The sequence below is a fragment of the Sinocyclocheilus anshuiensis genome, unplaced genomic scaffold, assembly GCF_001515605.1.
Source record: "Sinocyclocheilus anshuiensis isolate Anshui unplaced genomic scaffold, SAMN03320099.WGS_v1.1 scaffold1355, whole genome shotgun sequence".
Lineage (NCBI taxonomy): Eukaryota > Metazoa > Chordata > Actinopteri > Cypriniformes > Cyprinidae > Sinocyclocheilus > Sinocyclocheilus anshuiensis.
The window spans coordinates 728,948-743,714 of record NW_015540070.1 but is presented as its reverse complement, the minus strand read 5'-3'; the positions used below and the strand labels follow the sequence as shown (position 1 = coordinate 743,714).

The 14,767-nt window shown below is 37.0% G+C and overlaps 1 protein-coding gene across 1 annotated transcript in view; it reads left to right on the top strand.

Annotated features, from left to right (window-relative positions):
* Positions 1-14,767, top strand: part of LOC107687191 (ubiquitin carboxyl-terminal hydrolase 24-like) — a 79,997-nt gene that overhangs the window by 62,614 nt on the left and 2,616 nt on the right. Inside the window, exons 35-60 of the mRNA XM_016484423.1 lie at positions 424-652; positions 729-891; positions 975-1,130; positions 1,217-1,287; positions 1,378-1,538; positions 1,738-1,799; positions 3,960-4,141; positions 4,253-4,390; positions 4,480-4,562; positions 4,669-4,810; positions 4,892-5,011; positions 5,198-5,418; positions 8,451-8,575; positions 8,868-9,009; positions 9,087-9,237; positions 9,412-9,507; positions 9,588-9,691; positions 10,077-10,190; positions 11,341-11,548; positions 11,722-11,811; positions 12,224-12,326; positions 13,150-13,271; positions 13,356-13,469; positions 13,777-13,842; positions 13,929-13,995; positions 14,086-14,164. Of these exons, the coding sequence (XP_016339909.1) occupies positions 424-652; positions 729-891; positions 975-1,130; positions 1,217-1,287; positions 1,378-1,538; positions 1,738-1,799; positions 3,960-4,141; positions 4,253-4,390; positions 4,480-4,562; positions 4,669-4,810; positions 4,892-5,011; positions 5,198-5,418; positions 8,451-8,575; positions 8,868-9,009; positions 9,087-9,237; positions 9,412-9,507; positions 9,588-9,691; positions 10,077-10,190; positions 11,341-11,548; positions 11,722-11,811; positions 12,224-12,326; positions 13,150-13,271; positions 13,356-13,469; positions 13,777-13,842; positions 13,929-13,995; positions 14,086-14,164 (3,309 nt within the window). The remainder of the gene's footprint in view (positions 1-423; positions 653-728; positions 892-974; positions 1,131-1,216; positions 1,288-1,377; positions 1,539-1,737; positions 1,800-3,959; positions 4,142-4,252; positions 4,391-4,479; positions 4,563-4,668; positions 4,811-4,891; positions 5,012-5,197; positions 5,419-8,450; positions 8,576-8,867; positions 9,010-9,086; positions 9,238-9,411; positions 9,508-9,587; positions 9,692-10,076; positions 10,191-11,340; positions 11,549-11,721; positions 11,812-12,223; positions 12,327-13,149; positions 13,272-13,355; positions 13,470-13,776; positions 13,843-13,928; positions 13,996-14,085; positions 14,165-14,767) is intronic.

The following is a 14,767-nucleotide window of genomic DNA, read 5'->3' as shown; positions in this document are numbered from 1 at the left end:
AGCATCTTTGTTTGGATCATGATTAAAATGCAGTGGTTGCCTCTAATTTTAAATGGAAAGAGCACAGACAAAGCCTTATTTTGTTTATATGAAGAGATTTCTTTTATTTGTGTAACTTATTTGATTTGGGGTTTGTTTTAAATTTCAATTTAGTTTTGTTATATTTCAGTTTCACAAAGAAACGTGCAGCAATAGCCTAATAAAATTTTCATTTACTGTATAATGTATTCAGATCTCATTTTGTTAAACAAAATCGTGAGAAAATCGAATCGTGAATCGAATCGTGGGTTGAGTGAATCATTACATCCCTAATTGTTCAATAATCACAATCGAGGTAAATTGTTCAGTTTTAGGTCATATCAGCCAGCCCTACTTTTGACTTTAGCCTTTGTTAAAAGACATGCTTTTTGTCTCCCCCTGCAGGTTCCTGCTGGTAGGGCAGGCTATGCCTAGTATGTTCGATGAGGAGTTGAGCAAGGAAGGTCTGGACACTCTGTCCTCTCGACCGTTCCGTAACACCGGGCGGCAGAGCGGCCGACAGCTCTCCGTCTGTGGAACTCCTGAGAAGTCCTCCTACAGGCAGGTGTCCATGTCTGACAGGTCCTCCATCAGAGTGGAAGAAATCATGCCAGCCGCCCGTGTCGCTATACAGGTGCGAGAAAGCATCGGATGCTTTACTAAATGACTTATTTCCAACCCTATCTGACTTCACTGGTTTGTCATTTCAGACAATGGAGGTGGGAGACTTCAAATCCACAGTGGCGTGCTTCATGAGGCTCACCTGGGCGGCAGCTGCAGGCCGACTGGACCTTGTTGGCAGCAGCCAGCCAATCAGAGAGACGACCAACTCGCTTCTTCCTCTGGGTGTCCGCAGCAGGGTCAGCAGCACAGGTGAGACTCTAAACGATACTATAGTCTGTCTTCTAGTCGGACTTATGCATCTCTCTAAATGTTTGTGCTCGTGTGTGTTGCAGGAAGTAACTGCAGCTCGGGCAGTGAGGGAGAGGTCACCACGTTGCAGGCTGGGATATGCGTCAAACAGCTGTTTGTGTCCATCAAAGACACTATTATTGCACGAGAAGCGCTCTCTTTACTCGTCACATGCCTTCAGCTACGCTGCCAACAGCTATGTAAGAAGAAAACACTAGGATGTGAAATAAAGTCAGCAAAAATCTAAACACTTACGCATTTGCTTTGTTTCCTGTTCTTTTTCAAGCTTCATTTTACACTCTGCCTTCTGTGAATGATTTCATCATCGATATTCTTCTGGGGTCGCCCAGTGGCGAGGTCAGTGTATGTGCTGTAGTCCTGACAAAATTAGACTTGTCTCTTAACTATGACTTCTGAGTCCAAACATCTAAGCTCCTCTGTTCACAGGTCCGACGGGTGGCGTGTGATCAGCTGTACACTCTCAGTCAGTCGGACACCTCTGCGTACCCTGACCTCCAGAAGCCCAACCTCTTCCTGCTGAAGGTGGTTCTGACAGCCCAACTTCCTCTCTGGTCCCCTACCAGCATCATGAGGGGTGTTAACCAAAGGTCCAACACACTAAACACATGATTTTTTGTCTCTTAGGAGACCATTTAGAAATCTTATTTCTCTAAGTGTATAATGACAAATGAGACCTAAATTAAATTCTTACTGTAACAGGCCCACAAAATAATTAAAAAACTAGACTTTAGAAATGCTGTGAAATTCTGAATATCTACTAAGCTAAACTAATGACCTTGTTTTTAGGTTGCTTTCACAATGCACAGAGTATTTTGACCTGCGTTGCCAACTACTGGATGACCTGACCAGTGAGTGTTCTGCCTTATTTTCAAATGAAGTTTATCATATAAATGTCAGTTTTCATGAATAAGATGCTTTGGTCTCCCAATATGTATTTTCTGATTATTCACAGTTATCCCATAATTTTGATTATAATAATTGTAGTTCATTGTAGTAAAAGTTAATTGTAATTGTTAACTAATTTAATTGCGAAAACATTTTGTCCCACATTTTTGTTTACTTGCAGCCCTGCTGTTTCCCTATCAAAAAAAAATTATAACATTCTTTAAAACATTCTGATAACACTTTCTATGAAGCCCATATTTATAATACATTATAAAGGTATTCTTAAGGCATTATAATGAATTCATAATGCATTATAAAAAAAACTTATAATGTTTTATATCATCTTATGAATATTCATAAGAACAGTTTTAATGTATTATAATATTTACTTATTTGTGGTTATAGCTTTTAAGAGTATGATGATTTATAACACAGTGAACATGTTGCATCCACTTAAGTGACAATGGATTATATTTCTCATAGTTATAAAGTATTATAAGTCTCATATCGTCATCTTTATTATGCTACTTTACTTAAAGCATTTAAAGACCACTTATAAGTATAGTAATAATAATAATAATAATAATATTTTTTTCTCAAACAGCCATAAGATCAGATATCAAGTCAGATGAATGTGTAATATGACACATTTGCTTTGAAATATTTTTACTGTAATATCAGTTTGATTATTTTGATGGTACCATTTAGACAGCTGTTGATAAGTAACTCTACAACTACATGTCAACTAGCAGTCATTGGAGTATTAGTAGTATGTCTCATTCTACCTACCCTAACCTTGACCTAAGTCTACTAATACTTTAATGAGAGTTAGTTGACATGTAGTTGCAAAGTTGCTTATAGTCAATAGACTAAAGGGACCATCAAACTAAAATGTAACCTAACATATAAACATTGCATTTTTTTCAGTTGAAATTATTAAGTAGCTCATATCAAAATTAATATTAGCCTCACAGGGAACACTCAAATAACACTCCACACCTAACCTCTTACAAGATGTAGTAAGATACTGTGCAGATCTTAAATAAACAATGTCAAGATATATAACCCATTATAAATGTAAAAGTAGATTTAATATGGTGTTCATTGTGTGTTATAAATAATCATAATCTTAAACGTTATAACCACAAATGCGTAAGCATTATAACGTATTATAATTGTTGTTATGATTATTTATAAGATGATATAACATATTATAAGGTCTTTTAAAATGCATTATGCATTCATTATAATGCCTTAAGAATACCCTTATAATGTATTATAAATATGGGCTTCATAGAAAGTGTTACCAACATTCTTTCTACAGCATGGCAGAAAAAACAATGAGTCCCCTTCAGTTTTCTGGTGTTGACTGCAATTATCAGTTTTAAACCCTGTTACCCACGTTATTGTTACAAAATGCAGACTATATATATATCTTCTCTCGACCGTTCCGGTTTTTTTTTTATTCTTCAACTACTTAATCAACACTTAGTCCCAGACTTGATAGTCCCTATTGAATGATTGCTTGGTTTAAGGCTAAATTTCCAGCCCTGTTACTCATTCTGCCTACAGTATGATTTTATATGTACAACCCCGATTCCAGAGAAGTTGGGACGTTTTGTAAAATGCAATAAAATCAAGAATCTGTGATTTGTTCATTATCTTTAACTTTTATTTAATTGACAAAAGTACAAAGAAAAGATTTCCAAAGTTTTCACTGACCAACGTAAATGTATTTTGTAAATATGAACAAATTTTGTTTTTGACAGCTGCAACACATTCCAAAAAGGTTGGAAAGAGGCATGTTTTAACACTGTGTATATATACACATTTATTTACATTTTCTGTAAAAAAAAACATTGCGTTTTTGTTTATTGCTAGAAAAGACCTTTTTTTTTATTTAAGAGCATTAAATAAAAAGCTCAGTGATCAATATTTATATGAGATTATCAATATTTTATTAACGTCAGCTGAACAATTCACTGAGCCATTTGTTCAATCCTGTTTTGTTCCCTCTATGCAAGTTAAAAATGAGAGTGTCACTTGCTTTAGTCCTGTGCAATTTAAAAACAATTTTTGGATTCCCTTAGAAAAGCTCAGCCTCATATGTTTCATGTTCTCAGCATCAGAAATGGAGCAGCTTCAGATCGGTCCTGCGGCCATGCTGGAGGACGAGATCAGCTGGCTTGATAATTTCGAGCCCACTTGGACCAACGAGCTGGAGACCAGCGAGGCAGACAACATCCTGCTGGCCGGACACCTGCGCCTCATTAAAACCCTGCTGTCCCTCTGCGGCAGTGCTTTAGTACTATTTTAGTACAATTGAAACAAATGAGAAATATTGGCTTTTTTATATTCGATATTTTATTTTATGTAAGTTAATGTTTATTTTTTATTTCAATTAATGAAAATTAAGTACTTCATTGTTGTCATCACTTGGTTGGTCTTGATGCAGATATTTAAGATGTGGAATAAAGAATTATACGTGCGAGAACAGCAGGACGCTTATGAGTTCTTCACCAGTCTGGTGGATCAGCTTGATGAACATCTAAAGGTACAGCTCACCTGAAGTCCCTTGCATACTCAAGTGCTCATACACAGTCTGAAGTGTGTTTTCAGTTCTCCTCATTTTCACCCTTATAGAAAATCAGTCGAGAGCAGATCTTCAAGAACACATTCCAGGGCATTTTCTCTGATCAGAAGATATGCAAAGACTGCCCACACAGGTAAGCCTTAAAGGATCAGCTCATTGTTTACTCACTCAAATATCATTCCAAACCCATGACTTCTTTATAACATTCACTTGAGTTTGTTTTTGGGTTTGCTCTGTAGGTATGAGCGTGAGGAGACGTTCATGGCTCTGAACTTGGGGGTGACGTCCTGTCAGAGTCTAGAGATCTCTCTTGATCAATTTGTCAGAGGAGAAGTCCTGGATGGCAGCAATGCTTATTACTGCGAGAAATGTAAAGAGAAGGTACAGTCTGATGTGTTTTCATTCATAAAGAACTGAAGGGAAATACAGCTGTACTTTGTACTCACACATTCTGTGTTGCAGCGGACCACTGTGAAGCGGACCTGTATAAAGTCTCTGCCCAGCGTGCTGGTCATCCACCTCATGCGATTTGGCTTTGACTGGGAAAGTGGCCGGTCCATCAAATATGATGAGCAGATCAGAGTAAGATTATATGCAGCATCAGCTCTGCTTCAGTTCACATGTTATGTAGTGTTGGCCTGCAACTAGTAACTTACCAAAAATCTTACTTTTGATCAATTTAAAAATAAGATCTTACCAACCTCAAACTTTTGAATTGTAATATATAATTGATTTGCATATACTTCAATAACTTGTGTTCACTTTTAGTTCCCCTGGGTGCTGAACATGGAGCCGTACACGGTGTCAGGAATGGCCCGTCAGGATTCAAGTGCAGATCATGGAGAGAACGGGAGAGGGGGCGAGGCTGGATCCGGGGGATCACCTCGGAAGAAGGTCACCATCTCTGAGAACTACGAACTGGTGGGAGTGGTGGTCCACAGCGGACAGGCCCACGCAGGACACTATTACTCATTCATCAAAGACCGCCGGTGAGATGGCAAGAGAGAGTGTCTGGTAACGTGTTTGTGGGGTTTTCAGGGTGGTTGCTAGGTGTTTACTTGCTGTCCCAAGTTAATGGAGAGAGTTTGATGACTTGGAAGATGGTAGCACACCTCTTCTTATCAGGCCTTACAAGTCACACCAGGATTTTCCAAACTGGGATTTGTGAGTTGATAAATGCTGTATCTAGTTTAGTTATGAAACTCTAGGCTGATAGGTCCTTTACGTGCAGTCTGCTACTAATCACATAATTTACTGCATGGCACAAGTTGATTGGCCTCTGCTGCTTCAAAAACCACTGAAACCCTCCACATCCCCAGCTCCACCTGTCTAGACCTGCTATGGGATTTATGTGTCTTTATTCTTGCTGCATCAGATTTTACGTTCACAACGCATATCTGTATATCTATTGGCATTAGCAAGTCCATATTTGCTCGGCGGCAGCAGGAGCGTATGGCAGATATAATCCACCAAGACCAAACACACTAACATCGTCATATCCATTAACAAGCTAAAACTATTCCAAGTTGCCGTGATTAAAATAATTTTAAAATGAAACATTTAATAAAAAAGATTAAACATTTTGTTTTTCTCCATGTCATGTGACTGTTAACCTACATCAGAGAACTGTAAACACGTTGAACTGTAAACACGTATGTTGTTCAATTATTGAAATCCTAACTTCTTAGGTGGTACTTCAAATAAACATTTTAGGTCAAAGGGGTTTGGCTGACAAAAGTTTGGAATCACTGATCTACACAAACGTTAAGGAAATAATTCTGAGTTTATTACTAAGGAACAAATCACTAAAGTATGAAAAGTAGTAAGAGATTATGACATGCATTAAAATGTTACATAAAGCTTCTGTTAAAACATTCCAGAAGGCTTGTGGTTGAACAATACGTTTATGAAGTTCTGCAGAGCAGTGGCATGCGGTAGTGTTTTAAAATGAGGAGGCAGTTATATACAGTATATATATATATATATTCATGTCCCTGTTACACTTAATGTTTTCGCATTTTCTTGGTTAAATAAACATTACATAAGAGAGAACAAAAATAATTATATTTTGTATTTTATTAACATTATTTTTATTTCATTTAATATTTTAAATAATAATTCTACATTTCATAGTGTTTTTATGCATTTTTACATTTATTCCAAAATAATAAAGGCAGTAACAATTTGAACAATATTCTGCACCTTAGTATTGTAGAACATTATAAGACAGTATGCAATAATAACATATTGAGTGTAAATTATAATTTTAATTCTATTTATTAAATGGATGCCACCGTATTAAGACAATATAAGCCCTCCCTACACCTACCCGATGTGATATGCGATTTGAAAATGGAGAAAAAAAAGTTCGGTAAAGGGTGGAATCGAACCCGGGTCGATCGTATCAAAAAGGACTTCGGCACGCGCTTTACTATACACCACTGAACTTGTTAATTAGCAATCGTCTTTTGTAGTAACCTTACATTGATGGGTGGAGTTAGTGTAAATAGCTTCTACCATCAAGGCGGCCTATTTGCACTTAGTGAAATAGACACTCCGTTTTTTAATAGTGAACTGATGCGCAGCTGTTCTTTTTAATAGTCAACTTATTTTCGGGTCATTTGAAATTAATTCGAATTAAGGAGAGAGAGAGAGAACGAACGAACGAACGGATGCACCCACGTGCGAGCGAGCGATTGTGAAGCATTGCAAACAAGCTTGTCGGTTTAATTACAAAAACTGCTAAGTTATCACCTCATTGCTGAGAAATATATGTAGCTTTTAGCTGTTGTATTTTCAAAATTCACGGGGCGGGGGTTGAAAACCAGCTCCTGATTGTGCAATTTTTCTTACCTATAAAAAGTTTCCATCTCAATAAAATGCGAGCGCATACAGCATGCCGGCATTAAAACGCCATTAAAAATCTGTATGAGCAAACGTGTCGCCCTCGCATTGGGAGTTCTGTGGAGAATCGGATATGTGTGTTTAGACGTAGGTCGGATGTCCAGATATCAGATGTGTATCCGATTAAAATCCACATTTGGAAGTGGCTCAGATCGGATGCAAAAAAATCGGATCTCATGCGGGTTTTTGTGTTTACACGTGTGTAACAAATTCCGATCTGTGTCAGATGTGAGTGAAAGATCGGATTTTTTGTTCCAGTGTAAACGCAGCCTAACTCACACGGTCATCACGTTTTCAGGCCATTTCAAGTTTTATTTTGACGTGACACAAAGCAGTGGTATCTAAGCGGGTGAGTTGTTTACTTAATATTTTGTCAATAATGCCATCATTTTCTTCATTCAGGCCGAGAGCTCACACAAAAACAAGAGGCGGGATTTATCACACGAACCAATCACATTCAATCATAACTGATCATATCCAATTATAGCGCGATGTAGGCATTGCCTCCTCTCATGTGACTTTCCCCCATTCATCTCAATTACAACCCAGAAAGGTCACCGCATGCTAAGGGGTCTCTGTAAGTCTATGGACTGAAGGGAGGCAAGCCTCCGCTGTAACTTTACCTGCGGGTGTCGCTGTTGGACAGGGTTACTTTATAAAAACAAATGAGTTTTATACTTTTAATGTCATATTTACTAGTAATGTTTGCGTTGTTTCATTTTTTTAATATCGATTATTTTCTCCTCAAATGTTTTGAGGAGACACTGCCTCCCTTGCCTCCTCGGAGGAAACGCCCCTGCTGCAGAGTCTATTTCCATAATGCACACTCTATATATAGGACATACTTGAGCAAACGTAATATCTGAAACATGTTTCTGAGAGGTCTTTTGCCCCTCTGTGTGTATGTATGTATGTGTATTTATGGGTCTCTGGGGGCCGTGCTTCTGTTTTTGGCAAGAGTGTTTTTATGAGAGCCTTAAACTGTCCCAGATGCTTGGCAGCATGATGGTGCTTTAAACTGGTGCATTTTTTGAGGGAATGAAGGAATGTTTGGGTGATCAAGCAGAGCTAAGCAATGTCTGTAATATGCATTTTTCAATGCTTTATTTTCTTTTAGGGGTAGTTCACGAGGACGCTGGTATAAGTTTAATGACAATGTTGTGGAAGAGTTTGACATGAACGATGAGACTCTGGAGTATGAGTGTTTTGGAGGAGAGTACAGACCCAAAGTTTATGACCAATGTAAGTTATTAATATTTCTTTAAATGCATATAAATTACTTCAGCACCAAGTCAGTAAAATAATAATTTGACTTTTACCTGAACTCAAACTGAGGCCTATTTATATGTTTATTTTATTTTATTTTATTTTTTTTTGTTTGTTTATTTATTTATTTATTTGTACTAATATGTAAAATACACCAGTATTTTTATCTTAACTTAGTCTTACATGGATTAAATATCACATTGTCATTTTCATTATCACTCATGTTTATATTATATTAACATCTTGCCACTGTATTCACATGCTATAGCTAACCCCTACCCGGATGTGCGGCGGCGCTACTGGAATGCCTATATGCTGTTCTACCAGCGCATCAGTGACCAGAACTCCCCCGTTCTGCCCAAAAAGAGTCGAGTCAGCATCATGAGACAGGAGGCAGAGGATCTCTCTTTGTGAGTTAGCGTTTTACTTCCTGCATGAACGTTTGAATATGGATACACTTATTAATGTTCCTAATCCTTCACTTCAGGTCAGCCCCGTCATCTCCGGAGATCTCACCCCAATCCTCCCCACGGCCACCCAGGGCCAACAATGACCGCCTCACCCTGCTCACACGCTTGGTCAAGAAAGGAGAGAAGAAGGGTCTGTTTGTGGAAAAGATGCCTGCTAGGATCTATCAGGTAGCGATTTTAAGGCCTTTTCATGCATTGCAATTCTAATGTGACTAAAAGAAATGTTCCAGGTCTGACAGCATTCATACTATACTGTAACTATACTTATATTATTCATAGTGTTTCAGACATTTTGTTGCTTTCTCAAAATGTTGACAAAAATTGACATTTTTGGATCTGTAGATGGTGAGAGATGAAAATCTGAAGTTCATGAAGAACAGAGACGTTTACAACAGTGATTACTTCAACTTCACACTGTCTCTGGCTTCTGTCAACGCGGTAAGCTCTGAGCATTCAGCCTCTTTTATAAGTGCTCTATATCTCCTGTACTCAAATTTCAGCTTTATACTGTTTTTCAGACAAAGTTAAAGCATCCATCATATCAGGCCATGGCCAAAACCAGCCTGCAGCTGGCCGTCCAGTTCCTCTTCCACACATACCTGCGTACCAAAAAGAAACTCAGGTGGGATGATGTTTTTGTTTACAATACTTAAACTCAAGGCCTGTTCACACAGTGTTATTATTGTTAAACTATTACAAAGACAAGAACTAGTGGTGGAAAAAAAAGACTATATTTAATTTAATTTTTTCTTTTTTTTTTATTTAAAAAATATTTAATTTTATTATTATGTTTTTTTTAAACATTTATTTATTAATTAGAATTGATCATTTAAAATAAACTTCATTTGTAATGCACTATGAAAGTACATAAAATATTAGCAAAATCTTAATTAAAAAAATTCAAACAATAAAAATGACCTTTTTTCAGTCAATATCTCATTAAACGAGTCTCCCAGTTGTATCGGTTTATTTAATCATTGTGGGAACTCTGACGTCTTCTCTCTCAGGGTGGACACAGAGGAGTGGATTGCTACCGTGGAGGTTTTGTTGTCCAAGAGTAGCGAGGCGTGTCAATGGATGGTCCAGTACCTGGTGGCACCTGAAGGGCGGGAGCTAATCAAGTGAGCATCACATCCAACCCTCTATGCACACATTGGCAATAAAATCGCCACTGGCTAGTAAATAGTAAAACTAACCAGACTATTGGCACACAGACATGAAACACATATATCTCTATACAGCTTTATATCTATTAAGGGCAGGTGATATACCTGTAGACACGATTAACTGGGTAGCTCTTAAAGTGACAGCAGTCTAATATTCCTGCTGTCTATCTTTCATATTAATCAACCAACAGAAGAGAGAAAATCTCTCACTGCTCTTGACTAAGTCACTTTTGTAACTTTAATAAGAAGAAATATATATTTAATTTACACAGTGAAGAATATGCAGTGTTTTTATACATTTAATTATACAATGTATGTAGCATTTCTTATTTATTTGTTCTACTGCAGTTATTTTTTGTCCTAATGTTTGTAATTAGTTTCTTATTCTTATGTAATTGCAGACTGTCTTGTCTTCAGTGAGCTTGAGTTTTTATTTTATTGATTTTTCAATTTTTTTTAATTTAGGCTAGTATTAGTTTTTTGATTTTGACCCTGGTGACAAGAATTATGAAATTTATATGGTATCAAAAAAACAAAAAAGGTATAAAGACCTTGTTTAAAGGAAAAAATAACTATATCATTATATATATTGTTACCATGAAATAATGGTCGGCCATCAGCCGCCGTCGGTGAGCATCTGTCGGGCTAGTTTGTTTGGTGTGTTCCACTCATCGGCTCTCGTCGGGCTCACGTCGGCGGCAGTTTGCCCAATTCAGCATGTTGAATCGGCGACGGCGCGACTGAGAACTCTGATTGGATGCTCAGTTTAGCATTTTAGGGGGGCATGATCCCGATTATCATGCAACACCTCAGCAGAAGCCAGGGAATGTTCCCGATGGTTTTATGATCCAGCTCTGACACACTTCCAACAAAACAAATAGTTTCCCTTATCAATAGAGACCTGGAGCCGTAATTTCATAAACATTTTCGCCCTGGATAGAGCTGGCTGTGCAGGGAAAGTTTCCACAGACCTCCCAACCAGCTCAGATACGCCAACATCCAGCGTCTCCTACCACATGTTCATGCAAGAACTGGTTGAAAATCAACTGAATTAACATTGTTAATAGGTGAACCTCATGAAGGACATGTTTTTCTCTCTCTGTAGGATCTGTCTGTTGGAATGCAGTGTGCGGGAGGTCCGTGTCGTGGTGGCCACCATCCTGGAGAAGACACTGGAGAGCGCTTTGTACTTCCAGGATGCTGGGTTGGACTGTCTTCTGGACATGCTACTCTCTTTATTGGATAAGGACGTCCTGGATAACTGCAAGAACTGCTCTCAGTACTTCAGCCTCTTCAGTAACTTTGCTCAGAGGGTGAGAACAATGATGTCACTAACTGATGTCCATTAAGAAAATATATAGTAAGCTCCAAAAAAAACAAAACAAGTACCATAAAAGTGGCCCATACAACTGATATTCTGTCTTCTGAAGCCACACATAGGAACCTATGGAACAAATGTAAGTTATTCACTGATGATTTGTTTTAGGGCTGTGGGCCGTGTCAGCTGCTGCTAAAACATTCTGCTTATCGTCGGATGCTTGTCTTCCTTCTGGGACCCAACCGGCAAAACAACCAGGTACTGCAGTGTTCTGCGGCTTTTAAATATTGAGGTTTACTGCTTGCTTAAAGAGGTAGTCCACCCAAGAATGAAAATTTGGTCACCATTTACTCAGCCTCATGTCCTTCCAAACCTGTATGAGTTTGTCTGTGGAACACAATAGAAGATATTTTGAAGGATGTTGGTAACCAAATAGTTTCCGTTCCTTGGATTTCCATTGTATGGACAAAAATACAATGAAAGTCAATGGGAACCAAGACTGTTACCAACATTCTTCAAAATATCTTCCTAAGTCAGTCATACAGGTTTGGAGGGTGTGTAACATGAGGGTGTGTAAATGATAACAGAACTTTAATTTTTGGGTGAACTGTCCCTTTAGGTGCACATGTTGACCTACACTGTTTGATGTTCTGCTGGTTTTGTGTTTCAGCACCGGCGCTGGAATTCAGCACAGGCTCGAGAGTTCCTGCATCTTCACAACACTCTGGCCCTGATCGTGCTGCACACAGACCTCACGTGTCAGAGGATGGAGGGTAAGAACACACGATTTCAGAACACACACCAAAGTTATTATCATTAATGAAAACTATTATGAGGGCATAAAAATGTAAAAGTAAACAAAAAAATGGAAATTGTAGTTTGCAAAAAAATTTCCATACTAATGTGTACTATAAAGAAAATACTTTTTTTTTTTTTTTTTTTTTTTTACACATTTTAGTTTTTTTGCTTTTTCACAGAACAATGACAACAATGAGGAAAAATGATAATACTTTTTAATACATTTTATAATTGATATGGGTTTTTTTTGGGTGAAAGAAATTAATACTTTTATTCAGAAAGGATGTATTAATTTGATCAAAAGTGACAGTAAAACATTTAGAATGTTGATTTATCTTTCAAACAAATGCTGCTCTTTTGAACTATATATTCATAAAAGAATACTGAAATAAAAATGTATCACGATTTCAACAAAAATATTAAGCAGCACATTTGTTTTCAGTATTGATAATGAGCAGGAATGTTTCTTGAGCAGCAAATCAGCATATTAGAATGAATTCTGAAGGATCATGTGACACATGATGCAAGTTATTTTAAATTCTAATAATATTTCACATTATTGTTTCTACTGTATTTTTTTTATCAAATAAATGCAGCCTTAGTGATTTAAAAAAAATCGTACTGACCCCAAATATTTGAATGATAGTTTACATTAAAAAAATGATACATTTAAATATAATCAACAAAGTTGAATAAAACATTCATTTATTAGTGCAGTCTTCTGTATATTTAGATATTAATGGGTCTCTGTGTGAGTGAAGTAACGGTGAGATGTGAATGCTGTTGTCCTGTGTTCAGCTCAAGGAGTGTTCAAGCACGCTTCCTCAGGACTGGTGGCTCCATCTTCACCCCTCCTGCCTCTACATCCAGACATCAACACGCTGCTCTTCAAAGCGGAAGGGCAGGTGTATCTCATGGAGGTAATGCTGCCTCTTATTCTCTCTCTTCTGTCTCTGTCTGTCTGTCTGTATTGCACACTACTGACTGAGTCACATGTCTTTCAGGTGATGTTTGCCATGCGTGAATTGTCCGGCCCATTGTCGTTTCTCATAGAGATGATCACATATTGTTCATTCTGTAATGAACCTTTCTCACTAGGAGTCCTACACATACTCAAGGTTGGTACCCTGACATTTTAAATTCTAATAAAAATAAATAAAATGCATTAATACTTTGTTATTAATAATTTAAATGTTATTTATTTATATTTATAATTATTGATTTATTATTTTATTGTACACTTATTTATAATATATAGTTTGTATGTATATTGTGTAAAGTGAAAAAATGTCATATACAAAAATACAAATATACAACCCAAAGTAATCTCAGCAGAAAAATAGTTGTTGAGTTGATCCCTGCCTTTGTTTGTGTAAAAATAAACTTACAACAATCTTTCTTATGACATGTTCATGTGACTTGTAGAGCCCTCTGGAAACGGCTCCTCCTCACGAACTGAAGAACGTTTTTCAGATGCTCCTAGAGATCCTGGTGAGTGATGGCCATGTGCTGTCTTGAAAACAGTTTATTGTTATAGTTTATAATCATGTAACGCCACTCTTCCTTTGACCTGTCAGATGATAGAGGACGCTCTGCAGTCTCAGAGGCTCAAATATGCATTTGAATCTGAAAAGGGCCTTTTGGGTAAGAACTATATAATTTGGCTCTATCAGTGTGAGTGTTTGTAAGATTCAGTTAATTTGTGATTAATATGTGATTCTCGTTCTTTCACAGCTTTGATGCATCAGAGCAACAATGTGGACAGCAGTCGCTGCTATCAGTGTGTGAAGTTCCTGGTCACGCTGGCACAGAAGTGAGTGTAGAGCACTGGGATCAAATTAGGAATACTCACTCAATATGGGTATTAACATAGATGAATGTAATTGTATATAATAGTATTGAGTTTTAGGGATATATGATATAATAGAGCCATTTTGGTTATCAGCCAATATTTTTTAATATATTAGCTCGTATCTGTTGATATTTGGATATTTCAAATGTTCATGCTAATTTCCTCTATTTTTACATTTACCTTTGCTGTCATCAAACACTCACTTTTTTAATGTTTAACATTTCAAAAGCGTTAAATTAATAACACTATTAAATGTAATCTATAGCAAATCTCAAAATAAGTGTTGATTTTTAATGCTTCATAATTGTGATTGTGATGTCGAATTCACTTCAAGATTCAAGATTCAAGATTTTTTATTTGTCACATACATGGTTATATAGGGAATATATGACCAGCAATGAAATGTAAGTCAGGTCCGCTCCATGGACAGTGCAATTATTAAAGAATACAAACACAAGAAAATTATATATAAATAATATAGGTATTGAAAAAGTAAGATAAAAAATAAGAATAAAATAAAATGCTGTAGGCTAAAAGTATACTGTAGGCTTAATAAATATTTAG